The 26806-nt window shown below is 47.6% G+C and overlaps 1 protein-coding gene across 3 annotated transcripts in view; it reads left to right on the top strand.

Annotated features, from left to right (window-relative positions):
• Positions 1-26806, top strand: part of FBXW4 (F-box and WD repeat domain containing 4) — a 63055-nt gene that overhangs the window by 35293 nt on the left and 956 nt on the right. For 2 of the 3 annotated variants that reach the window (XM_075504698.1, XM_075504696.1), the window contains 3 exons: positions 12298-12363; positions 26293-26433; positions 26606-26747. In XM_075504698.1, coding sequence (XP_075360813.1) covers positions 12298-12363; positions 26293-26433; positions 26606-26747 — 349 coding nt within the window. The remainder of the gene's footprint in view (positions 1-12297; positions 12364-26292; positions 26434-26605; positions 26748-26806) is intronic. The other variant, XM_075504697.1, reaches the window with a different exon arrangement.

The following is a 26806-nucleotide window of genomic DNA, read 5'->3' as shown; positions in this document are numbered from 1 at the left end:
ATATGTTTGTTGAGAAGTTGTCTTCTTCCTTACCACCCTGATCACTTTTTTAAAAATTCTCCTAAATTGGGAAGTTTGAATTTGGTATACGTGTGTGTGAGGGCAAAAGGAATAAGACAAAAATAATTCGTGGCTTGTGGCACCAGGAAAATAGATTCCTTCCCACCCCTACATTTAAACTGAAACATTCTTGGGTTTTAGTTGTTCTGCCAAACCTGAAAGGATTCTCCCCTCCCCCGACCTCACTGGCATGCACGGATTGCTGGCTTATTGAAAAGTCATTTTCTGTCATATGTTCTAATGGAAAAGTTTAGATAAGCTGTCATTATATATATGCATTTTTTAAAGAATACTTGTTAACTGAAAACTCTGCCAGTCACGTCTGAAAATATATTGGGATTGGCCTTGGCAGTCCTGAAGTTTAAAAAATAGAAAGGAGATATTTTTAAAATAGGAGACATTTTCTTCTTTTGCATCATAATTCTTTAAGCATTTTCTACACAGGGGCATGTATTTAGACTTTTGTCCAAAGCAACAACAGCTGGAGTATTTACTTAGATCAGTTCTACATGTCCCCTTGTTGTAGGGTGTGGGGTTGTAAGAGGAAAAAGCTCTAGACACTGTAAGGTTTGTGATAAGGTATGAGCATAGGCGATATTGCATATCTTTTCCCACTGGTGCTGGGAACGTTCACTATATTTCTCTGCGTAGCCTTGAAGCTGGCCTGGTCAGCTTGGGTCTGCTTATATTTATTCTCGGTGTCTGTTTCTCAGATGCTAGCATTGATTTCATAGCAAGCATATTTTGTTCAAAAGTGTCAAAGGCTGCTTTTCAGGAAAAAGTCTTGAGCATTGATGAGCCGAAGGCACACAGTATCTAGCTGAACTCATCTCTGTGGCAAGTACTTAAAGCAGCTTGGGTGAGGCTGCAAAAAACTGGATTAAAACTGAAAAATTGACCTTTCTGTGGGAGTCTTCAGTAAAATGTGAAAGCTATATCATCTGAAGAGAAGCCAGAGTATCGAGGGGTGGAATCAGACAACTTGTCCAGTTTGCAATCTGCTGCAATGTTGGGTCACAGTTGCATATTTTAGGCAGCTCAGAAATTACAAGGCTGTGCCCAGGGGGTTGTGCTGCCTGTCTCCTTGCTACATATCGAGTCTCTGGGGATCTCCTTTCCTTGTTGTCAGGATTGTTGTGATTGCATCATCTCCTAGGGCTTGGTCCTATGTAACTGGTGCTCTGATGAAAGTAGTGGGCATCTTTTCACTTGCCTGCTTACCATTTGGTCTTCATTGCAGAATAAGGACCAAGCTTTTAGATTGTGACAATTCTTCCTTTTCAGTAGGATGCTGCAATCATAAGGGACACAAGATGAGTTTTTTCAAAATATAATTTAACATTAAAAAAAAAGACCCCATTGCACTGGAGCTGTGATCATCAAGTCAGTTGAGCAAATTTAACTTGCCTACAGCCCTGAAGCCGACCAGCCAGGGCAAGGATGATAAGCCAGGCAACAGTGATAATTCAAAGAAAGCGTAGTTGCTAACAAGTACTGAGAATCAACAGAGACACTGTGCCACAGGATGCCTGTTTCTGGCTTGTGGGACAACTGATGCCAGTCTGGTGTGACACAGGAGCAATACACTGGAAGCCAAGTGGTTTGGTCAACCCACATACAGCAGGTTTCCTGGGAGGTTTTGCAGAACCAAAGGCTTGTAGCAGAAAGGGAAGTAGAATAAGTGAGGTCCCACTATGAAAGGCAGTTTTGCTTTGCTAACAGCGAATGGCTCAGCAAAAAGAGAATCTGGAGCCTTCATTGCTGTCCTCCTGGTTCTGCTTTTTGCCTGACTTTGGGGGCAGGTGCTAGAGGAGGTGAATGATTCTTCCCTGATTTTTGTCAGCAATAAGAGTTCTCACTCTGTCCTCAGCACAGTTCTTGCTATCCTGTCTGGGACCTGCACTGTCCAGTTTCCTCTCCCCAAGTCTGTTGCCTTTCTTAACCTCAGTGCAAAGGTACTAGACTAGAAATCCTGCCCTGGGAGTGTAGGCTACAGCAGGCCTTCAAGAATCTGTCATGCATTGCACCTCTTCACGTGCTCCTATTGTGCATCACTGGATCTCTTTTCTCCTTTACCCCTTTTTTGGCTTCCTGCACTGCCCTGTTCCATGGGCTGGGGGAAAGATGCTTGTCATGAGCTGACCTCCTCGGCATGTGTCCCACTACTGGCCATGCCCCTGCTCTGCTGGGCAGGCTGTCCTGCTCCAGCCCCTCCTCCTGCTTGCCCCAGATCGGAGCCCCCAAGAGGTCTTTGTCCGCCTGTTGAGAGCAGCCCCCTGTCCCACCATTCCCACATGGCGCACCCTCCCTGGTAGCCCCCTCCCCATTCAGCAGTTTGGGCTGAAAGAACCTTGGCTAATTATGCTGGGCTGAAAATTACCACTTTGCTGTGTTCTCCTGCTGCTGGGCCCATTTGTGTGGGGCCTGTAGTTAGAGGGAACAAAGTCCCCCCCGTGGAGCCAGGCAGGCCCCAAGTGTGAAGCTACAGGTACAAGCAAGAGGGGAATGAAGGGAATAATTACCAGCTTCTCCAGGTGAAAGCCCTGTTAAAACTTCAATAAGCCAATTAGGGGCCAGGGTGTGTGTGGGGGGAGAGTCTCCCCCACCTATAAGTGATTCCCACCAGGCAATTAACAGAAATAATTTCACGGAGGGGAGGATAAGAAATAGCTCTTAGAAATTGTCTTGAGTTGGGGGGGGCCTGAAACAGCACGACTGCTGCAGTGGTCTTCATGTACTCCAACCTCCCGGCTCACTGTGTGGCCTGAAAGTGTTGGTGGGGCTCGGGGGAGAGGGAGGAGGGAGGGAAAATGGCAAAGAAAAAGGAATCGCTGGAGCTTTACACCTGGGCAGGCTTTGAGAAAGTGAGGGCTGGAGTTCAGCGCTTCTTGTAAGGCTGTGTGTGGGCCCAGAGCAAGTGTGAGCTTGAGGGGGCTGCTGGATCTGGGGATGTGGGTGAGGGTCAGGCTCAGGGTGTCTTCCCCATTGGGGCGAGGGGGAAGGCTAATGGTGTTGAGCCCAGTAGGGAGAGGATAGGTGCTGGGTGTGAAGGCTTGAAGTGGGTGTGCAGGTGGGTGAGAACGGAGTGCCAGGTCTTCAGAGATCTGACCGAGATGTGTGATGGTCTGTAGGTGCCCTGCCTTATACCAGGAGCAGATGGTGTCCCGTGTCTAATACATGCAAAGGTATCTCATCCAGGGACCAGCAGCTTCACCTGTTTCTTCCTTTCAATTAGTTCCAAAAAGCCAGTGGATTTGCTCAAGATGGAGATTTTTATGAAGTCACCTTGCAATCTCCTTGCACTGTATTGCAGATGGCATGTGCAGCAGTCAGAGCTAGAGCATGCTGTCTGGTGGGTACCTAGCAGGAATCTTGCCAATCTGTATTTGAGTGGCTGCTCTGGGGAGTAGGGCAAGAGTAGAGCATAGGATGAAGTTGCTGCAGATGGCTGAGATTGCCCTAGTGATGTTGGAAGGGGGAATACATAGTGTAATTAAAGAAGTCCAGATACTAGCTGTGGTTATTTCACCTGCACTTGCAAAAGGAGAAGAAACAATAACACCACCACACACACCCCCCCAAGTCCTCAAAACACAAACATAACCTTAGCGACTTTCTTTGCCTTTCTAATGTTATAGCTTCTGAGAATTAAAAATGTCCTGTGAAGTTTTGTTCTAGTTACAGGTAAGCTGAAGCGGAAATAACCCTACTGTAGTGGTGTTTAACCACCTAGTCTTGGACTGACCTGGAAGTCCCTAGATGTCCTCCCTTTTTTTTTTTTCCTTTTTTTTCCTTTTTTTTTCCCCCTCTCTTTCTCCCCAGAAAGCTTTCTGTGGTAGGAATAGAGAACTGTATCTCTTGCACAGCCCAGCTTTTAGACTCAAAAGTAATTTCTCAGCAGAGTCATGTTTCTTTATGATTCGGCTTCCAAGACGTAACCCCAGTGGATGCCTGCAAAGAGAGCTCTGTTCATAGAAAGGCCTGGTAAGCATGCAGAGTCAAAACGGTTTTGGCATGGGCTTTCTGCCCCCCTTGATGTTTGGTACGCTTTGTTCAGACGAGTGCCCAAGTTACATACTGGATTACATTTCTTCTATGGTTAAGGAGTCTCTTTTTTCCTGTAATAACAGTAATAATTTGAGCATCAGTTGGGGATTAAATTGGGTCTGGAGAGAGCTAGGAATGCAGGAGTTGTTGTACAGAGACCTCAGTCCTGAATGACTGCTGCATGCCTGGCAAGCCCAGAGCTTGGGGAGTGCGGAAGGATGATGAAGAGTGTTGGACGTACCATGCAAATAAGTATTTTACAGCATTAAACATGGGTTATCAAGCCTTTCCCTTTATTAAAGGAGTAGGGCTGATATCAACTCAGTAGACATACTTGTGCAGCCACAAAGGCAATTCTGTTTGAGGTTCTGAAAAATGACAGCAGCAGTGTGAAAAGCACTGTTTGAATATCCCTCTTGTATGGGAACACCCAGGACCCTCAATCAACTTTTATAGAGCTAATCTGAGTGTGGTCCTGTCCTGGACATTTGCTTCTCCCTAAAAGCAGGTGTCATGTGGAGTATTGGGGAAAGGAGGGTGATATTTAGATGCAAACAGCCCTAGGAACATCAGGACTGTTCTGTGAGTGGACTCACTTGTTTCTACTAAAGGATGTTTTCCTGTTCAGTGCTGTAGTGTGGAAGAAGTCTGTGTGCATGTGTCTGTCCTGTCTGGAGTCTCTGTCTTAATATAACTGAGATCAGTTTTTCTCCAGAAATGGGGATTATGTTCTATATCAGGCTGCCTGTTTTCACAAAACTTAGCTGCTGCAGGGCTGGTGAAGGGACAGTGAACGAGGTTATGGGATGACTTGGACAGGCAACATGGGATGAAACTGCAAAGCAATGAAGGCAAGATGGAGGTGTCTAGGTTGGGTACCTGCTAAGCAACTTGCTAGAGTAGGGGTGATCTGTCTGCCATGCTGGGAATTGGGCCTTTGCAGATATTAAAGGCTTATTCTGTTCTCCAGCCTGTGGGTCTCTGAAGTCTGGAGGAAGATACAAAGTTGGAGGCCAAGGCGGAGGGTCGGAGAGGTGAAGCTGACATTCCCTCTATCCTGAGGCATGCAGTAAATGACATGGGAGACAATGACGTGAGCATTTCTTCTATCAAGTGTGCTGGAGTTCTGCCTCAAATGTGAGACTTCACTGTTTCAACCCAGCATCTCTACAGTGCCCTTCAGTACAAAATGCAAATGCCTTCTTTCTGGGGACTACTTTCTAGTGGTCCACTTGAGGCTCAAGGCAGCATGCGAATGAGTTATTAGTCTGTCGGTCCGTGCCTGTGTCACTGGTGCTCCTTGCCAGAGCACGGCATTTCCTCTTGGAGAAGCAGTGGTTGTAAATGTTGCGGTGTTCACGCAGTCGTCTTTACGCATTTTGTTTTCTCTCTGTGCTGAGTCCCTGGTGGGGAGTGGCAGAGCTCTTCTGTAGCTTCTCTGTGTGCAATTTACGATGCATATCAGGAGCACAGTTCAACCCTGAGCTGACTGGTGCCTTGAGGGACACTGCGGCATGCACACGAGGCCCAAGGAAGCAGCAGCGAACGTGCCAGCGCCTTCCAGTCTGTTTGTGGAACAAGCCTGGTCGTTTGCCCCCAGCTGCTGGTTCTCTTTGGCAATGTTATTCACTGCTGAACAAAGATGAGGCTATGCTCAGTGGGTCTCTGCTTGCTCAGGTGAGCTCAGTCCTGTTATTGAGTCCAAATACAAGACTATTTTACATGTATGCAAGCAGGTGGGCCCAAATATAACTTGGCTCCAGAACACTCTAAAAGCTGTTCTTTGTGCTGAGTCTGGAGTAGTACAGGGACCTGAGGAGACTGCCAGCAGAGTCCCGAAACCAGGCTTTAACAAAATGCGGTGTGGGTACCCTCGAGCCTAGAACAGCAGCCAGCAGCTCAGATAGAAAATGTTTAAGTAGGTTTGGTGGACCTTGTCGTCTTTTCCTTGCACTGAACATCTGGAGCTGAAGCACTGCATGGCAAGGATGCAGGAGGAGTGTGGTACACAGGACTGGAAGGATGGGAAGGCTTTTGAGGACTGAGGAATATGGAAAGACTTAGTCTAGAGCCAAAAGCCAACGGATATTGTAGAGCTGTAGTAAATTGGATGCAATCTGCACTTGTTATTTCAGGTTTTGGACAGTTATATCATGTGTCATTGGCTTCTTCAGCTTTTCCAATATTATCTTCTTCTGAATAGCCTTCCACTCCCCATGTTCCCTGTTCCAGAAAGTTGTGATTTTGGCCCATTAACAGTGGCTGGACTTTTGGTGCAACTGCCTTACCTGCTGATTTTTGTTCAGTTTGTGGTTACTGAGTTGTTAGCATATAACCCAGCTGTCCTGACTTACTTCTGAGATACTGAAGGTGCTTGGGTCAGTTCTCTGGTCATCCTGCAAGAGGCACAAAGTAGGGCTAAAAGGATCAGTCTGGGGCAGCTAAGGGGCAACACCAGCCCTGCCTGACCACCTAATCCTGGCTTTGTCCAGCATTGCCTGAATCAAAGGCAGGTGGGACTTCTTGCACGTTTGTGGTGCCCGCTTTCTCATGGAGAAGAAAATGCTAAACTGATGCTGTGCCTTTTTCTTTTTTTTTTTTTTTCCCATTCCTTCCTGCAAATTAAGTGCCCCGGGGGAAGGAGCACCTGCTTCTCCGCGCTATCTCAGTCTCCCTCCCTTTGTGTGTATCTGGTCTGTTGGAGAAGCCTCATGCTGGAGGTGCTGAAACTCCCTGCGCTGAGTTTCCAACCCCCTCCTCTCCCCTTCACAATGTTGTTACTGTTGCATCTGCTCCCTAGCCTCCTGGGCTCTTCAGCAGGGGCTCCATCAAGTTTGTGTGACCTTAGCACTGTATTCATGCCGGAGGAGTTACCTTCTGTAACGATGTCAACTGATGAGGTTAGCAGGATGGTGGCGGCCACGATAAGACATGACATGTTCTAATGATTCGCCTTAGCGAGCTGCGTGTGTGTGTTGGGGGGGCACAGAGGGGCTTAGAGAAGGGAGGTGGGGGCCCCACAGGTGCCGACAAAGACTTTGACCTTTGCTGCTATAATATCAGTGTTTCACAGGCAGGGCGGTTCGGTAACCCACTTTCAGCCCATCAAAAATTGATTTAATTGCAATTTTTTCCCCCAATTAGGAGCACTGGAGCTTAACTAATTGGAGTAATAGAGAGTAATAAGGCTCTGATAAAAAGCCTTCCTCTGCCTCCTTTGTATCTTGTGTCATCGCCTGTCAGAGGTCAGAGAGCTTGCATATTCTATTAGGCAGAGTTGCCTTCATTTGTACAAATTAGTTTACCCAACAGTAATTAAAATGCCAGTGCGGGTCGGGGAGAGCTGAATACAATTGATGGGCACGTTGGTGAAGGATTTGACAGCTCCGGTGGCCTCCCTTGCCAAAGCGTGTCAGTGCTGAATCAAAGGCTACACAAACCCACAGACCCGTGTGTTTAACCCACAGCACTGTTGGCACCAACTGCTTTCTCTTCTCTGCTCTCCGTTTTGGACTTGCTTTCTCTTCTCCTTCTTTTCTCATCTCACTTGAGACTTTTTAAAAAAGATGTTTCCCATCTTTGAGCTGTCCTTTCTGTTGATCGCTTTCATAACGCTGCTACCAGCCCCCCGTCCTGTCTCCCTCAGTGCTCCCCCTCCTCTCCCCCCGCCTTCCACATTCCCAGCTGCAGGGCTCTGTCAAGTAATAACTTCTTTGTTTCCCGGTCCGATGAGTCTCTGTATATAATAGTCTCCAAAATGGAACAACGATGTCCAATTCCAGGGGGCGGGGGAGCACGCAAGGAGGAAGGAACAGGCTCTTGCGTGTGTCAAGCAGATTCTGGATTTGAAATCCCCAAAGAGCAGAACAGGACTTGAGAAGCAATCTGTTTACAGTACAGAGGAAGGGTGCAAGCCTGGGGCACAGGGGAATTTTAGAGAGAAGAGGTTGGAAAGGGGTTGTTTCACCAAGGTTCCTTCAGTGACTTTGCATTGCAGGATTCCCAGCTCAGGCAGTGCCTGCTATGAAGGCTGGGTTGACAGTGAGGAAGGTATGTATTGTACAATGGGATTTGTATCTCTGGAGCCGAGGCAGTTTCCAAGACTCATGACAAACAGCATCTTTCCAAAAGGGACTGATGGGCAGCTACCTCTTTCCCTCTGGTTCATCCACATCTGGCATGTTCTGTCCAGGATGGGGTAAAGAGGGATGCCACAGGTGGGGTGAAACGGTGTAGTTGGCACCTTGGGAGGAGGCATGGGATCACTGTAGCTGGACTGTAGCCAGAGCACTACTGCTGTTGCCAGAAAAGCCATGGGATCTTCAACAACCACAAGTCAGTCAGATGGAGAGAAGTTCTTGTGTTTCTTCCAAGAGCACTGCCAGGATGTGTATTCTCTCTCATCCCCTGGCCCAGCTTCTGTTCTGGGGGGATGATCTCTAATGAAATGTCTTTTCTGTAGCATAGAGAAGGTCTGGCTTCAGGAGAAGCAGTTTTTTTTTTTTTTCCCCCCTTTTTTTTTTCTCCTCTCCTCCTTCTCAGTAGGGAGTTTCAAATAGGAAGGAGAACATCAAAGTATCAGATGAGTTGGAAAATGCCTTGCTTTGGACAACAAAAACATGCTGTGTATGAAGTATGTGTCTCAATGCTCTACAAAATCCTCGCCTTCCTGGTACAGCAGAGGTGGAAATGCTATGCTGGCTTGCTTGTTTTTACTTCCTGGGGGATCCCTGTGAAGACAACATGCCCTGTTATGGAAGTCCTGCAATGGTATTCATTTTCCCATTAGAGGAGCCTTTTGGAGGGAGCTTGTAGTCATGGTACCCAGCAGCTTTTGCAGGGCGGAGGAAAGCTTAGTGGGAAAGGGACTTTGCATTTCCAAGGCCATCTGAAGCTTGGACATAGCAGTTTTCATGTAGCATATAGATGCATCTGGTCAGTGTCTGTGATATCAGTAGTATCATATATATTTCAGAGAGATGGATCATCCCTGCGGTAATATATATAGGGTATCTTGTGCTCTCCTTTTCCCAATCTAGTGTCTCCCCAGTCTCTCTGACTCCTGAAAGCATTGTAGGCAAAATAAACGACCTTGGGCAGCTGGCAAGAACAACTGTGAAGAGGTTACACTTCTCTAGGTCAGAGGTTTTTGGTGTGTGCTCTGTGCTTCCTAAGACAAAAAGCCTTGTTGAAGGTAAACGGAAAGAAGCAAGCCTGGTAGAAGGCTTCAGTTCTGCTGAACAATGTTTCAGAAGCTTTGGGGCCAAGCTTTACATGCTTAGCTCCAATTTGCATGTTGTTTTAGACCTACCAAAGCTAACTTGCGTTGCCCTTTTGGTTGGAGTGAAACCATCACCTCTGCGAGGTTCCCAGTTATGAGAGGCCTGGGGGTTGAAGGTGTATGCCTGCAGACCAGACTCAAGGTGAGGGGCCCTGTGTCATCCCCTGGGAATCCAGACTTTCGGGTCAGTTCGCTCCCAGGCTTTGACAATTTCTCATTGGCACCACTTCTTGTGCTTGTCTTGTGAATGCTGCTTTCTAATCCTGGCAGTGAAGGTGCCTGGCTCTTCTAGGAGAAGTCTTATCTTTGCTTGCTAATGGGCTCCAGCCTGTTAAAGATAAGGCCTGCAAACCTGATCCTGCTGAAGTATGAGACAAAATTCCTGTTGACTGAATAGAGTCAGCTTTACCCAGAAGAGACTTGTTTGTGGCCCTGAGGCCTGTATGCAACACTAGAGAGAAATCTCTTCATCTAATGCTATTTTTCTTTTTTTTTTCTTTTCTTTGAGGGGTGGGGGGTAAGGACTGAGGAGGGAAAGCTGAAGTCCAGAACTGACAGCATGAGCAGGGATTAGACCTTGCTGTTCCTCCCACCTTTTTCTCCCTGTTGGTGTGCCTCCATGCTAATTTAGACCTGTGGCAACCATCAAAGCCTTGTGCATACCTTCTGCACAAAGGGGTCTGTCTCCCACGTGAGGGCGTTCTCTGCTGGGACAGAGTCAGTTTGTCCCCCAAAAGAAAAATCTTAAGCACCCAATTGCCTGCTTGACTGACTCCCTGACTGCTATTATGTTTCTAACCACGGTAATTGGCTTTAGTATTTATTAATGGATTACGTTTGGGGAGGGAGGGACAGAACCCAACACCTAGCTTTGTAGCTGAGAGACTCCCTGACTAAAATGTTGCTTTCCAGATATGGGGTTTGACCGGTGAGCTGTCAGAGTGGGTGTCTTTTGCTTGTTTTCCTCTGAGATGGGAGACATTGGCAAAGGGGAAATGTTCCCTCTTGTCCTGCGCTATGGTGGAGAGAAGGCAGGTATTGAGCAGAAACGCTGTTTCCAAATATGAAGTGCTGCATGCTTTTTTAATTGGTCCTCGTGGCTGATGCACAGCAACAGGAATTGGCTTTTTCTTAGACTCTCAGACTTTGGTCAGGGACTTCCATGGAGAAGAATAATGTGTGCACCCTACAGCATCTGTGCAGAGAGCCCTGGGCTACAGGTGCATTGGGCTGATTGCATGTGCACTGCCAATGAACCTTGGATTTTGCATGTAAGACAGTTGGTCGGAGAGACTTTGAAATAGCTCTGGTGCTGCAGGCCTTGTCTAGCCCTGAAGGGCAGCTAAGGGTCACAGGACTTGTGGACATCTCCAGATATGTGAGTTTGGGTAGGAGGGATAAAGCCAGCAAAAGAGAGCCTTGGTAGCTGTAGCTCTTCCTTGGTTCCCGTAGCTCTCTGAGATGGCTTGATGTTACCTGCTTGCCTCTTTTGCAGAGTGTATTGGCAGTGCTGCTTTGGCTTTATGATTTGGAGAAACCAATTGCTTAGCTAAACCACAGAGCTAGGAGTAGAAGGAGTCCTGAGTTCTGGCCCTGCTTCCACATAGCTTTTCTCTGGCTTTGATTGAGTTGACTGTGTGTTCACCACTTTGCTGCTGGGTGCCTTGTAACAACAGCAGTGGTGCTTCTTACAGAAGCCAAGGACGCTGCAAGAATCCCTTCCTGGTACAGTAGAGGCTTGGAGACACCTTCCGACTTCCAAAGGAAGAATGTTGTAAAGGATCAAAGAAATGTTTAAAAACTGCTATTTTTACAGACATGACATTGTTTCCTTATTTTGCTTTCCTCTTTCAGCAGCTAGCCCCATGTCATGCTGCAAAAGATGTTTAGGCAAAGCATAGAGCCAGCTTTTATTTAAAGCAGGCTCCGTTTCCTGCATTTGTGCTATCCTTGTTGCAATGACTTAAACATAGTTTTGGCGTTTTATTCTCAGTAGCTGCAATAAATGTGGCTTTGTGAGAGGTCATTTATAGCTTACAAATCTTTGTATGAGCTGCTTTCTCTTATTTGGACTGAGGATAGGAAGTTGGCACAAAACAGGCAGTGTGGTGTGGAGAGCCACAGCACCCGTGTTCCTGCTGCTTGATTTTAAGGATTTGTTTCTGTCTTATCAACTAGTTTGAGGCCAGTGGCTGTCAGGCAACCTCTGGAGCCAGCATGTGCAGCAGGGACATAGCATCGCCAAAGAGGACTTTGGAATGGACCCTGCTGGAGAGTGTGAACTGAGCCAAATACTGCTGCAGGAGAGCTGTGCTGCCTCTAATAGAGAGTGCTTGAGCACTGGGGAGGGCAACCGGATCCAGCTTTGAAATTGGCCCTGCTTTGAGCAGGCTGGACCGGAGACCTCTATTCTGTGACTCGTTAGGCCTGTGATACTGCAGCCAATTCATGATTGTGCTCAGAAGTTGCCAGCAAAAAGAAGTGAGACATGAAGTAGGAATTAACAGGGAATTTTCCATGGGGTCTTTCCGCAGCTTACAGCGCTGACTGTATATGAAATGTGCTGAGTACTGTGCTAACTGTTTTGAAAATGTTGTTGCAATTTACAGCTGCTCCTGTTTTAGGTTTTCCCTTTGCATATACAAATACATCTTTATGTCCTGCCAGTTCTCTGGAGTTGTGACCTGCTGCATCTGGGAAGCTCAGCTACTGAGACCTCTGGAGCACCTCTCCCTTTGCTGCTGCCTGCCCCTTGTGAAATGCAGTGGAACATGCTGAAATAGTTGTGAACCAGAATTCAGAGTCTGTCTTGTAGCCTGTTTTCTCTGTCTTGCTCATGCACTATTTTTTCAGAACATGAGGATTAGTAAGTGGTTTTTCTGTTTGCTTGTTTTTTTTTTTTTAAACAGCTCATTTGTGACGGGGACAGCCTGCTGTGGACACACCTCACCTCTGAGAATCTGGGACCTTGAGAGGTGAGTGAGCTTCCAGCTTACAGGTTGATGAGAAAAGTGGTTAACAATGAGAAATGCAATATTGGACATGTCGTAAAATGATTCTTTAGTCCATGTAGGCAAGGGATGTTTAAATGTGAGATGTGGGACAAAGCGGGGGATGGAACAAACTGGTGTGGAAAGGTGTCTGTGACAGGTGGCTCTGGTTCAGTAGGGAACAGCTCAACTTTTCTTCCCAGCTTTTCTAGTGGATGGCACAGCCATCCTGGTTTCTTCCCATTACCCATGTACAGTCAGAATATGCCCATTATACTTTCCTTTTTATCTGTCTCAGTTGATGCTTCAGCCTGAGCCAGAGGGTTGAGGAAGGTGATCTGCATCCTCCCATTCACCCGCTTGTCTGTGGTGCTCAGAAGCCAGAGGCAAACGCAGGCTCTACAGTCATCTTTTCCTGGCTGGTGTTTCTGGTAGCTCAGGGAGGTGAGGGGTGGCAACAGGTTATCTACGGAAGTGACTTAGGCATGTTGTCTTCTCTCTGTCTTAATAAGCATTGAGGAGGTTAATTGCTGTGGCCTCTGATTTGGGGCCATTGAGTAGTTCCTGTTAGGTGAAGGTGCTGACCTTAGCAACTGGGGAAATGTTGGGCTCAAATCCTGACGTGAGACTCAACTGCTGACAAATTTGAAACTCAGCCTGGGGGTCTTTGTTTAGTGATGGACAGATAGCAAATATTTGGCAGGATTATTGAACGGCAGCTCAGCTTTCCAGGACTGGTATGCTCTGGGTAGGAGTGGCACAGCACAGATTATCAAGGGAGTGCCGTCAGGATTGAGGTGAGCTGGGGTGCTCTGGGAGGGGAGAGAGGGGGGCAATGGCAGAAGGGGCCTGAGGGGTGTCAGCATAGCTGTGTTCGGGGAAAGGAGGTAGAGGAGGATTGGTGTGGATGCAGGGCTGGTCTGAGGCCAATTGCCTTCTAATCTACAGTTTAGATAGTTTAGATTGTCTGAGTCAACTGCATCAAACACAAATATAAACCAGTTCGTTTTTCTTTGAAGTAACAAAAATAAAGACTTTGCAAGGGATGCATCCCACCAAGGACAAACTAGAGCAGGAAAGACAGCACCAGTGCATTCAGCTATGGCGCATGTTTCTTGGTGACCTAGTCAATGGTGCCATTGGAGTACCCCAGAAGGGTCCAGGCTGTGCTGTGATACCCCTGCCCATCAAGTCTTCCGGCTGTTCCTGAACAGAGGCATCTGACAGGGGTGAGGAGATAGGCAACCCTCTCCCCCCTGCCCCAGCCTCTCTGACAGCCTTTCCCAAGGAAGCCTGAAGAGATAATAAAGCTGTGTAGAAAATAGGATTAAGGTAATGAACAGGCACAACGGAGTTTGATCTTTCAATAACGTCAAAGCCTGAGTGACAGGCAAATAAAAAAGCCAAGGCAACCTAGGCCACTGGGCCTCTGTTGCAATGGCTGGAGTGTCAGACTTATTCTTCCCTCTTCACCTGTCACAGCTGGAATGCACCATGCCACTGGGTCTTTTCCTTTCTGGGGACCTGTGTGTGAGCTGGGAGTCTCGTCAGCACGTGCAGGGTAGGAGACTGAGTAGGGAGCACGGCCGGGAAACTAGCACATGAAGCTTGATGTGGTCATTCATAGAGAGGGAGTACAGAGCTGTCCTTCCAGGTCTTGACTTGTCCATAAACTGTTCTTCCCAGCAGAACTTTGGATTCATTTTCAAAGGTTCCAGTGGTTGCCAGAAGTGATCTCGTAGGGAAATGCTATTTCTTCCTTTGAAGCTTGTGCGTGTTGTCTCTCTGGTCAGACTCCAGAAGTGGGACTGTGGCATGGACACTCAAAATCTCAGAGCTACCCAGGACTTAAAGCTCCTCCTGTACCCAATGTGTCCTGATAACATCTGGCAGACAGAGCCAGGCCTCCCGAGTTTTCTGCTTACCCCTTCCTTGTGGCCATAAAGGGCCAGAGTCTGACCCACAGAGGCTGAACATGGCAAAGACATCATCTCTAAGAGTAGAATCCAGGCAACTTCTCTGTCAAAAAAATGAGGCAGGGTAGAATGGTGCTTAAGATGTGTTCTTTAAAACTATAGGATCCTTAGCACCACTTAGATGTTTAGTGCTGTCCAAGACCAGTTAGTTCAGTTAGCTGGGTTTTTTCTGCGTGGGGGTGTGTGTAAGTAGCATTGCAGCAGTTTCTGTGGCATTCTCTTCCCTTGGGGTAGGTGGTCTTTTTCCCCAACAGCTGAGAGCTGGAACACGCTACAAAAGGATTTAAAGCTTAAATAACCTTTTGTGTACTGATCTTCTTAGTTCCAGGCCAGATAAGTCCTTGGTTGGTGCTTGTAGCTGTTGGTCATGGTATGTTTTCGTATTTATGACCTTTGCTGTTCCCTGACTGTGGGGCAGCCATTCTCATCCCTCCAAGAGGAAAGGGATAATGTCTTCACCTGGAAATATGTTCTGGGCTTTGAAAAGGGCTTGGTTGGGTTTGGCAGCAAGGAAACTTTTAGTGGGGAAAGGAAACGCCTCTTGCTGCATCCCACCCCCACAACTTTCTTTCATTTCTGACTCTGCTGAGATGATGGCGTTGGATCAAAGCCGCAACAGGCAGCAACAAGCAATTGTCAAGGGGAGTCTAAAGCAGGGGAATGACCGCGTAATGCCAAGACACTGTCTCTGATGGCTGAAATTCCAGCTGGTGTTACACCTGGCCCTTTCTCCTGTGATGAAGGAGGACTTTTTTTTTTTTTTTCCTATGCTTTTGAAGCTGGCTAGCTGCACCTCTGGAGGACATATCTCATCCCACAGATGCTACATTGTGCCATCTGATTGCTTTTAGATGTGAGGAAGTTACTGTGCACTTATTGCCACTCAGGATCAAGGTGTGTGTGTGGAGGGGGGCTGTGAATAACTTAGGTGATTATAGGTCTGCACAGGAAAGAACGACTAGATATAGGCCACTGGGTACTAACCTGTGTCCTTGCATCAAGTGTCAGGCCTTGCTGACTCCTTGGCCTCTTGCAAATCCCCTTGCCTGTCTGTGCTAGTGAGGGATATGATGGCAGCTGCCCCTCTTGCAGGTCAGGTACCTCTGCTGCCTTTTACCTTTCTCTGCTCAGACCTTCCTGTCTCATCTGCCAGTGTGGCTCAGCAGAACAGCCAGTTAATGGCAAGGAAGAGAAAAAGAAACTTTCTTCAGATCTTGTTCCTCTTTCTTTCTCTTCCCACCTCCTATCTCCTTTGGGAGTTTAAACTCCTTGGGAGACAAGGGTGACACACCACTGGGAACAGCTCCAAGGCCAGCATTTGTCGTTTGCCTGTGGAGAACTGTTGCTCTCCAGGCTACCGTGGTGGTCTGCATGTCTTTAGGTGACAAATGCCCCTGCCTCAAGGGTGCTTCTCCATAAGGTAGGATGCTTCAGAGTTCGCTTTGCAACAACTCTTGGAGCTATTCTGCCAAGCCCAGTGTTTGAAATGGACCAGTGATCTGTCTGGCATGGTAGTCCTCATGCTGTAAACACTTTGAGTGCACAAGTCCTACATTGTCCTTTCCTGTGACACAACATAACAGACGCAGGGTACGAGAGCTGTTATGAAAACTGAGCCAAAGTTAGCTGTGCCCTACAAGCCACCCCAGATCCTCTGCCTTTTAAATATCTAGTCTTTGTTCATCTCCTCCCCCCTTTTGAAAGCATTTTTGGCAGAGTGGTTTTTTTGTTTTTTTGGTTTTTTTAAGAACCCTCTAATTTCTTGTTCGGTTTTTCTCCCTCTCCTGAGCCCTTTGAAAGTGGCTTTACGCCGTCACTGACACCAAACTGACACTTTGCGTTTCCCCACTTCTTATCCCTTTATGGCAACAGATGTTGAAATTTTGTATCCCTTTTATCTGTCCCTCTTTGCCCTCTTCCTGTAATTAGGTTTCCCTTGTTAGCAGTACAAAGTGGCCCGGTTTGCTGCCCGGCCTTTTGAGCCATTGTGTCTGAGCACATTTTTTTTCCTCCTCTTTCGGAAGAGTTCCTTCCCCCTTAAGTAATAGGCAGGGTGTGGGCCAAAGCTGTGGCTTTTTCTTGTTTCTTTGTTCTCCATTTATCTCTGCCACCTTTTTCAAAGGCATGGGGGGAAAAAAAAATAGAGAGTGCATGGAAAGGGAAGATACAGAGTTGCATTTCTTGACCATCAGGCCCCCCCTGCTCTTCAGGTGTTCAAGGCAGGTGCCTTTGATGTCTGCAAGTTTTGGGGAGGTGGGACTTGGAGGATTCATGAGAGTGGCTTGGGAGTGGAGGAGAAGGGAGATTCAGGTGTGTGGCTGGAGCCTTCAGCAGAGGGGTGGGGAGGAGTCTTTCAGGGTAGCCAGGCAGCTGCTGAGCAGGTTAATAATCCGTCTTTGCCTCTAGTGCTATTGCATTGTGCTCTTTCTCTCTGAAAGCCAGCATGAGTGTTACCATCATAAGCAGCTGGCTGAAGTTTGCTAACTTGCTGCTGCTTGATCTTTGGTATGTGCTTCCATGGGACCCTTGCTAGGTTACATCTGTCTGTGCAGTGGGGCAGGCAAGAATTAGTTGCTGTCTTTCAAACTTTGGCATATGTTGATCTGCATCCACTTTGGTGGCTCTTTAGAGCCATTGAGTGAGTGAACACGAGCAATTGTCAACAAGGAGGGAGAGCTTTAAAACTTGGGCTCCCTGTGCTGTTCTTAAACAGCAAGTGCAATTTGACAGTTGCAGTATATAGCACTGAACACCCTGGTTAGCTAATCACTACTGATGCTTTCCTGTTTAAATCCCGTCCTTCTTGGCTTTGCATCCTGTTGTGCTCAGATTTTTTTATATGTGGAAGTAGATAAATGAAATGAGAATCTGCAGGTCTAGTTCTTGGTTATAAAGCTTGCTAAATGTTTTCAACAAAAGTTTTTAATATAGAAGTTTGGCCCAAGATGCACAAGCAGAATTCTTAGCATTGTGTTCTAAAAGAAGTTCTGTTGAAGATCGCTCTCTCCACAGCTTTGAACTCCAAGGTTTAAACAAGTTTGAGACCCTCTAATTTAATAACAAGAGGAGTTTGTTGGGTGAAGGGAGCAAACAGATTCAGAACTGGAGTTGCTAGATCCAAGAAGTGTGGGGAGTCTGTTTCACCCAGGCATTTAAACTGGATTTATCCAGTCACAGAGAAGTGGGTGGATATCTCTGGTACCAGGAGAGACAAGCGATAGCAAATATTATCCTGGCACTGATAACAGTTTCACAGGATTTGAGGGGGCAGAAGAATCATAATACCATGCTGTAGATGCAGAATCCCCTCTCCTGCCCCACTTTTCTATAGATTCATCATGCCAAGTATGTTGTTTTTGCCAAGGAAACTCTCTCCAGGCTTTGTGGGAAAGAGACTTCCTACTCCTTTCAGGCTTGGGTTTCTGTCTCAGCATCTCTGTCTTGGCTGAACACCATTTTAAATCGCAATAATGAATCCAAAACTTGTCCAACAGTGAGCTAAACAGCTCTCTGGGCTGTGCTTACGTCAGGTAAGTGAATGCAAATGTGTGCCGTCTACTGCTTCCACTCACTGCAGTGGGAAGATCCACAGGTGGTTGCCCTTCCTCAGATGGCTGCTCATTCTCTTTTCCTGAGGCTCTCCTGCTTGTTTTTTTGCTGTGCTGTTTCCCCATCCTGTCCACAGATAGCTTTGGTTACTCTCTTTAAAGCATCAGTTCTGGGTATTCCCATTTATATGTCCTTTGGTTGATATAGGAACATAAATAATAAAGGAACACAAATGCCATTCTTTCTTCCTGAAATTCAAAGGAAAAAGGGTTGGTGAGGTGACAGACTGGGGTCTGTCATAGGGGAATTCTAGTCTTCAGGTGAACCCTTTCTTGGCCTGTTGATATTAAATCAATTTGGCACAATGGCTGTCTTTGGATTTCTAATTTGGTCCTTGGGAACCATTCCCTCTGCAGTAAGATAGGTAGGATGGAGAGTTTGGATGTAGATCTAGGCAAAGGGAAAAGCAGGTCCTTCGTGGAGCTGGCAATCCCACTTGTGACTTGAGCAGCAAGACTAGATATAAACAGGTCTCTTGCCTTCAGGCATGAGTTAATCACTTGACAAGGTCAGAAGGAAATTCCTGCCCCAGTTCTGCAGCTCTGAACTGTAGGATTTGATTCCCTTGCTCTGAGATCTTGGGTGTTGTTGGAGGCAGGACACTAGGCCTATGGTCAAATACTTGAGTCAGTGCTGGAGAAAGCTTGCTGCTGCAGGGAGCCTCTTAAGTGGCGGTCTCTTGGATGACTGTTCCTGTTAGCAGACTTTGTTGTGTTCAGAGCTCTGTCTCTTGGCTATAATGGATAGCTTTGGCCTTGTCTGTGCAATGTATTTCCCATGGTATGCATGTGTTCTCAAAACCATTTGGGGCCTTGTGGTTCTTTACTGATTTCTGGGGGGGTTTTTTGACATTGTCTTTCTGAACCCTCTCACATAAGCTGGGCATATTCTGCCTGCCTTTTGTTAAGAGGGCTCTGGTGCATCTTAACCTAAACATAAAACTGTTGTAAGAGGAAGAACATACAGGTGTTTATCCTAAATCCTTGCCTCCCTATGGCAGTCTTAGCTCTGTCTCACTATAGATGAGCGTGAGGCCAGCTCTTGCCCTTTGGATGTGTGCATGTCCAGGGCATGCTGTGGCCTTTGCAGTCCTGTTCAGGCGTATTTATGACAACTTTACAAGGCCCCAAACAATCGGAGAGTGTGGGTGGGGTCTGGACACTCCAAGCGCATCAATCAGTTTCATCCCTCTGAGCCAAAGCAAAAGCAATCTTTATTTTTCCCTGGGTTGAGAGAGAATCAACAGAGGCAAGAGAGAAGAATGGGAAGGAGTGAATAAGGAACCCCCTCTGCCACTAGCTAGCAGTAGCTCATTTAAACAGATGGCTTTGTTTTGATTTGGACTCTCCATTTTTTTGTCTCCCCACTAAAGGAGACCTGCAGAGCTCTGTCCAGAAAGGGAGCAATACAGCCGCCTGTTCCCACACAAGTGGGGCGAAAGGCGAGAGGCTTTGAGAATTCCCTGCTTCTTTTCCTCGCCTCCCTCTTTTTCTCTTCCCCCAAGAAATCACAGTTTGAGAGAATTCCCCCCTACTCCTACCGTTGGAAAGAAAGACAGAGAAAACATTCTTGACATTCTTTGCAGAGAAAAGGGGTTAAATGTCTGAATTTGGGGGTCACCATGTTATACAAATTGCAATCTAATCGTTTTTACAAGAACACACGTGTGCTAAGAAAAGGAGCCATGGACAAGAAAGAAAAGGGGACAGACAACCTTTTTTGTCCTATCTTCTTTTTTTTTTTTTCCCCCCAAGGTTTTGGACTATTGTCATGTCCTGTCTCTCTCCCGTCCTCACCCCCGAGAGGGAGAACATTGGTTTTATAGTTAAATTGGTCCGTAAAGCAGAAGGGCTTGGTGCCATTTCTGTTTGTTTTCCCAAATAAAAGCCCCAGCAGGGTCTCTTTTGCACCGTTGTGGCTTTATTTGAAGAAACTGGCTTTTTCCCATAGCCCAGCGTGTCAGTTTATCCTCTGAACTTAACCTTACGGGAACCCGAACAACAAAAACTCACAGGGTCCCAGAGCTGGAAAGGTAAAGAAATTGTATCTTTTTATTGGACCATTTAAAGCGTGTGTGGGCCAATTCAGAGAAAGCAGAAGAAAAGAAGGCAAAACTCCCTCTTCTGTCTCTCCCCCCTGACACAATCTCAAACCATCGTTGGTGTCATTCCCCCCTACTGCCTCAAGTCCCTTCAGCTGCGCTGAGGAAGCTGAGAGAGGCATTTCTCTGAAAATCACTTATAACAGCATCTCTGAGCCATTTCACGTGGACGTGCTCCCTCAAAATTCCCCAAGACAGTCCCTCATCTCCCTGCAGGAATTAGTAGCCTTGGCTAAACGCAGGGGTAACCTTGGGGTAGAATAACTCTATGGAGAATCACTTTGCCAAGGATCTATGCTTCTCCCTATGTACATTATATTGAACAAGCCTTTCCCTTCTTAGTGTAAGCTGCTGTGTCCCCTGGGTGCCTCAGCTGCTGTTGCAAAGTACCTGGAAGAGACGACAGCTCAGCTCTTCCCTCTGGTTTTGGTGTGCTCTCCAAATTGGATGACAGAAGTTGTGCAAATGCTGCACTCTGGATAATTGTCTCTAAAGGGATTTTGTTTCCTTTCTCTGTTTGATTCTCAGCTCAAATATCCCAGTGTTTTGAATTGAACAGTGCTCTTTCCACATTTTTTTTTTTTTAAAGTATATGTTTCCCACCTGACTTGGGGAAGTTACTGGGGCCAAAATACTGGTTTAGAGCTCTTCTCGGTTTCTGAATAGTCACCTGCTTATGTGCAATGGCTTCTCCTCTTTGATGGATGATCACGGTTCACAGATGAGGTTTCCAGAGTGAATGAGTATGTCCTCAATTTTACACATCTCTGTTTTCAGCAGATGTTCTGAATTCAGCAGTTCTAGAATTTGCATATTTGTATAATATCAATTCTAGTGAATCGGGGTCACCAGAAATTGAGGGTAGGGAGAAAAGTGTTTATTGTTTCATCCTAGCTTTTGGAATGTAGTTCATGTGTATTGGAGACAGCTGGCCAAGACCTGCAGCAAATGGGCAGGGTACAGGGAGGGAGGTGCAGACTTCTTTTGGACTCCAGCTATCAGCAAGGTCTCGGGGAAATCCTGAGCTTTTATGGTCACACAAATAATGGCTGTGGCTTGGGAGGCTGTATATGGCTTTAACTTGGTGACAGCACATCCCATGGATTATCTGGAAACTAACCATCTGGGCTCTGCCATGACTGATCTTATTTTGTCTTCATATTGCTGGGGTGAGGAGGAATAGAGCCTTAAGCTGGTTTTAAAAAGAAAAAAAACAACTTAAACCAGCTTGTTTCTCCTATTCCTTGGTAGTTCACTTTGCTTCCAGGCTAGAAGGCTCCTGTCTTCTGGAGGTATCATGATAACAATGCCCGTGGCTAGATTTCCAGCGTGGAAAGAAACGAGGGAAATGTAGAAATCCCAAACAAACAGCTTATTTTAAAAGTAATTTTTAAAAGTCTTGTTTTCTGAAGAATGTGGGAATTGACGGAGATGAATCAAACGATTCTCTATAGTGCCTGAACAAAATGCCTTTCATTTTTGGACTCATCAGTTTGATATGTTTCCCAGGCACAGGGACTTGGTTTAAACATCTTGTTCTATCAGCAAGGAATCAGGAGCCTGGTGCTATCACAGCTTTCCTGTGCTAGGGATGAAATGGGCTGCTGGATTTGCTCTGTCTCTGTTCCTTGTGGGCTGGTACTGGATTACTGCCAATACGATTGCAGTCTGTGTAGATGCTTAAGAGAAAGTAGGAGAAACTAGGAATATCTGTGAGTTTCCTGCTTGGCACTGGAGGCCTACCTGTGTGTCTGTAGGTGCTGTGTTGGCCCAGGTGGTTTGTAGTTAAGGTGCTAAAGCTGAGAGCTCTGGCTCTATACTGGTCTTTCCAGGAAACTCGGACTGTCACATTTGTGATTCTGCTTCACAGAGCTCCACTGGTGTGGAGCTGTTTCTGTCGGTGCCACCCAGCACTGGGACTGAACCCTGGCACTATCTGGCCCAGGCTGTTCAGTGCAGAAAACATAGCAAAACTCCCGCCATCTGCACAGCTAACTACCTGGCTTGCCCAAAGAAGGCCTGGGAGTGAAACAGCCTCCACTTGCTACTGCTGGAGGGCCAGGGCATGGTGGGGAGGTGGTGTGGACCTTCTATGCTTGGTCTTGCTTGGGCTTCACAGTCACTTGCTGACTAACCGTCATAGTACATAACAAGGACAGGGTACCCCAGCCCCTGAAGTGCTGAGCATCAGCTACGTGGTTTTTGGAAGGTGTTTGGGTGCGGAGGGTGAAAAAGGGCCCACAAAGGAAAGGAGAAGGCTGTTCCCTGCTGCGTTTGGCTGGTGCTGGTGATCTTTGCAAGCTGGTGAGAAACAAAGTTCAAGATAGCTATCACATCTCTTTCTGTCCCTCATTGAGCAGATATCTTCTGCCCATGTAAGTTGTTAGAAAACCATTAGTGATGTGCTGGTGTATCTGCTGCTTTTCTGTTGCCCCTTGATGGGTTATCTTGATCCTTTATGGGTTATTAAGGATTAGCTGTGAGTTTTACTGTGGGTTTTGCTTCCTGGGAAGTGGTAGATGTGGGGACTGGGGTTTGAGGACAGAGAGTATTTAGGATAATGAAGACTGGACAATTTGTGGGCACTAACTTGTGATCCCAAGGCTGGGCGAGTTATGGTGGCAGAGAGTTCCTTTCCCAGCATGGGCTCAGCATGGCTGCATATGCTACAGGGATGTGGAGCTAGCCTGGCATTGGTGGTAGCTGGTCCAGAGACACCTTAATCTGCTGAAAAATGGGGGAAATATTAATTGTGTTCTGCATCTTTATCAATTTAAGTATGCCCATGCCAGAACACGTAGGTCTTTTGGTTTGTGTGCCCAGTGTACAGCACAGTATGATTTCCCGCTGGTGTCAGATTATAAGTGCTTCACTGTAGCAACTAATGCCTTGTTTCTGTAAACTGCTAAAGGACTGTTGCTGTATGCAGGGGCTGGACCTCGCATTTGAAAGCTGCTTTGGCTGACCTGCTGTTGGGGCAGGAGAGTTGAACTGATTAACAAACCAGCAAAGCAAAGTTTGCTTTGCTGCAGTAACTTGCAAGTATCCGTGCTCCTTTCCTGGCTACAGAGAGAAGCTAATACTTCCCCCCCACACCCCTTTTTTTTTCTTTCTTTTTTGTTGCCTAGGCTGGAAAGGGAAGTGGAGGGAGGAGAACAGGTGTGACTCTGCTGGGATGCTTGGGTACCACTGCAGTGAGGTGTGAAGGCATGGAGAAACACTGGAAGCGAGGCACCTGGGTGGTGTTCAGTGCTGCACAGGAAGCTCTGAAAGCAGGAATCCAGACTCTCTGGTTTCTCCTGTCCCTGTCCCTTTGATGCTGAAATTTTTCACTTGGAGACATCACCAGGCTGCTGTTAAAAATTGCTGCCATCTTGCAGCACTGCAGACTGAGGTCTGGTCTGGGAGATGGAAGACAAGCTTTAATGTGGCCAGGCTTGGTCTGGGTGTGGTGGGTGCTTGTTTAGAGGCAGGAGGTTGTGAGGCGATCTGCTGTGACGTGTTTCAAGCACCTGAGAGGAGGAAGAGGGCTGGTCCCAGTGAGTAAAAGATCCTCACATGTGCTTCTGCATCCTGCTACCTTTCCTCAGCACAGTGCTCCTCTCTCCCTGAGGAGAGAGGAGTTCGCTTAGTCCTTTACATAGTAAAGGTATATTAGCAGGGAAAATGGTGGAGGGGAAATAACACAAACAGGCTTCAGCTAGCTAGCAGGAGATATTCACCAGATGTGTTGCCAGGCTGCGTGGCCCATGTGCAGCCTGTCCTGGTTTCCTCTCCTGAAGTGCCACGTGCCCAGAGCACCAGTGCAGGGTGTACCCTACAAAACAAAACAGCAGTAGCATGTGGAAGTGGGGAGAGAGGGGTCCAAGCTGCTGGTGCTGCCTAGGGCTCGCTGAGATAGCTCATCTCCTGTGAGTAACTCCCTGCTCCTGCCTGAGCAACTGGCAGAGGACTCTGCAGGGTAGGCAGTCTGGCTCCTTATGCATCTCACAGGTAGTCCAAGGGTTCTTGTTTGGGAGAGCAGCTGACTCCTCCTCATACCTCTGTTGTATGTCTTACAACTCTGGGCCACGCATATAACTTGTAGGATGAAGAAGGTTGTGTGGAAGCCTTGAGAAGGGTTGCGTGCATGTCCATCTGTCCTGCTGGCTTTGCAGAACAGCAGATGGAGGGAATTTGTGTGCTTGGAGGGGCAGGGGAGTGCCAGGAGCTCAGAGATGCCCATCCATGTCTCACTCCATGGTGGAGCTGAGGACCCATCAGCCCCAGCCAAACCCTGCAGCTCTTGCCCCCAGTGCTCAGACTGCAAATGCTTCAACCTCTCGACCTGCACACAGGTGCAGAGTTGCTGCTGGGTTGGTTTGCAAGTAACCTTCCAAGGGTTAATGTATTGAGAAGGTTGCAAAGGGCTGAAGCCTGGAATCCCCTCGATCTCTTGCCTGGAGAAACACAAAGTCCAATAAGCCAGCACCCCTGGATTCGTGTTGGGGGGGATTAATTCATGCACTTGATGTTAAAGCTTGTCCGAGAGGTTTGCATGGGGGGGCCATCGCTAGGGCTGGTTGGCCTCTCTAAATGGTTGCTAGGGCCCTGGCATCAAGGGCCAATGTAGCTGCCCACAGCCACGGTCACGGAGGGAATTACACAGCCACAAAGAAATTGTTATTCTACATAATCTGCTCTTTGGAGAGTGACTGTGGGGAAACAGGCTGGCCCCAGCATGCCGCCAGCTCTGTGATCATAGAAGCGTGCTGGCTGCAAAGATCGGCCAGGGCTCGCCTTCTGATCTGGGGACACCAGGGCTCGAGGCGCTAATCTGCTTTATCAGCGATTTCTCTCTCCTGACACAAAGGTGTTTACTTGTTTTAACATCTCCCGGGACTCTATTTCTCCTTTTGTGTGGTCTTTATCCCCTGACGAGGGCTTTAGCCCAGATTACAGACAGAATTAAGGCATTTGGCGATGTGCCTCAGAACTGTGTGATGCTGGATCAAGGAGCAGAAAGTAACAAAATAATGGGGGGAGATTCTGGGAGTGACCCCACTGTGGGATCTGTGCTGTCGGCTTTCAGGACCGCTTCATTGTCCTGAGAACCAAGAGCCTGTTGGAGAGGGGTGGCCATGCAGCAGAGTTTGAAAAGCAGGTGCTTCAAGGTTTATTGTGTCCAGCATTTTTTGATTTAGAGGGTGTGAGGAGGAGGAGGAAGAAAAGGAGGGTTTGCAATAGGTGGCCATTTCAGGCAGCTGAGCAGATTGTCCCCTCCATTCCCAAGAGTCTGACATGGCTGGGTATTGCTGGCTGCTGGGGCAGATGGAGTGATACTTGGGACTGGCTGTGCCTGTGCCTGATGCAGTTTCATATGGCCCAGGGAAGTGGCTCAAGCTCCTTCCTGCAGTCTGGCAGGGTGGGCCCTCACCAGGCACCATCCTCCTGGTGAGCTGCTGGTTCTGCACATGAACAAGCAGCAGAGTGATATGGCCACAAAGCATCTGGCTTTGAGCTTCATGGAGATCTTGCTTTTGCTCTTTAATAGTAAGCAAGGAAATAAAAAGGAGGAGGGGGGTCAAAAAAAAAAAAAAAACAACCTAGCCTTTGGAAAGTCATCTCCAGAGCAGCCCTGGGGTGATTGCTCTTGACCTGTCATGTTCAGCCCCAGATACGGTGTTTGCAGTACGCAGTGTAACTGGAGGGGGCTGAGGAGAGCAGCCATGGCAGACTGGGTCAGGAGAGTCTGATTTGCCTGTGCATCTGAGCTGTGTGTCAAAGATATGGGGAAATACCCCAGTGGGCAGTATTTTGAAGGATGGAGTCTGGGATGGGATGAGATTGACCAGGTAAGTGGCTGTTGCAGATTTTCTGGAGTTTGATTAAGTTGAGAATTGTCTCCCATGGAAATGGAGCCCCATCATTCAGAGTACTGGTCACTTCTCCCAAGGAAAATGATCCTGTTCTGCTGGGGGTCAGCTGTGCCTGTTTCTTGGCTCTCCCTCTTACAGCTGTGACCGCTGCTGCTCACGCTCCATGACAGTTAGTGGCCCAACCAGCAGCAGAAGCTGGGGGAGGGAGAGGAAAACTGTGCAGACTTTTGCATTCTGTTAAATCACAGAAGTGAGAAAATCACAGAAATGAGATCTAGGAGACTTCTGTGACACCATCTCTGCTCTGGCCAGCTGAATTGGAAGAGTGCTTTGCTCTGAATGTCTCTTCTCCTATTGTGTTTCATTGCAGTGGTCAGCTGCTGACCTGTTTAGGGACTGACTTCCACCGTGGAGCTGGAGTCCTTGATGTCTTCTACGAAACGCCCTCCCTTCTCCTTTCTTGTGGGTATGACACCTACATCCGCTACTGGGACATACGGACCAGCACCAGGTGAGCCTACCCTGCTGCCATCCGGGGCCTGCGTGAGGCTCCTGGGCTCTCCTTGTGCAGTGTCTGGGGACTTGTCTGCAGCTGAATTAGCTCCTTCAGGCAAATTGGGCCTCAGTTCCAGTGGTGATGGAGTGGAGGCTCAGCCCCTCTCCGGTTTGTGTTGCCCTTGCAGGAAGTGCGTCCAGGAGTGGGAAGAGCCCCATGACAGTGCCCTGTACTGCATAAGGAGTGACAAGAACCATATGATTGCCAGTGGCTCTTCTTACTACGGCGTGGTGCGCCTCTGGGATAAGCGGCAGACTCGGTGCCTGCAGGTGAGGGCTGGCCAGAGGCTGGGCAGCAGCAGAGCTTCTGAGTTGTTCTCTGGCAGCCC

The sequence above is a fragment of the Mycteria americana genome, chromosome 6 (genome assembly GCF_035582795.1).
Source record: "Mycteria americana isolate JAX WOST 10 ecotype Jacksonville Zoo and Gardens chromosome 6, USCA_MyAme_1.0, whole genome shotgun sequence".
In the NCBI taxonomy this organism is placed as follows: domain Eukaryota; kingdom Metazoa; phylum Chordata; class Aves; order Ciconiiformes; family Ciconiidae; genus Mycteria; species Mycteria americana.
This window is presented reverse-complemented; position numbering and strand designations above follow the sequence as displayed.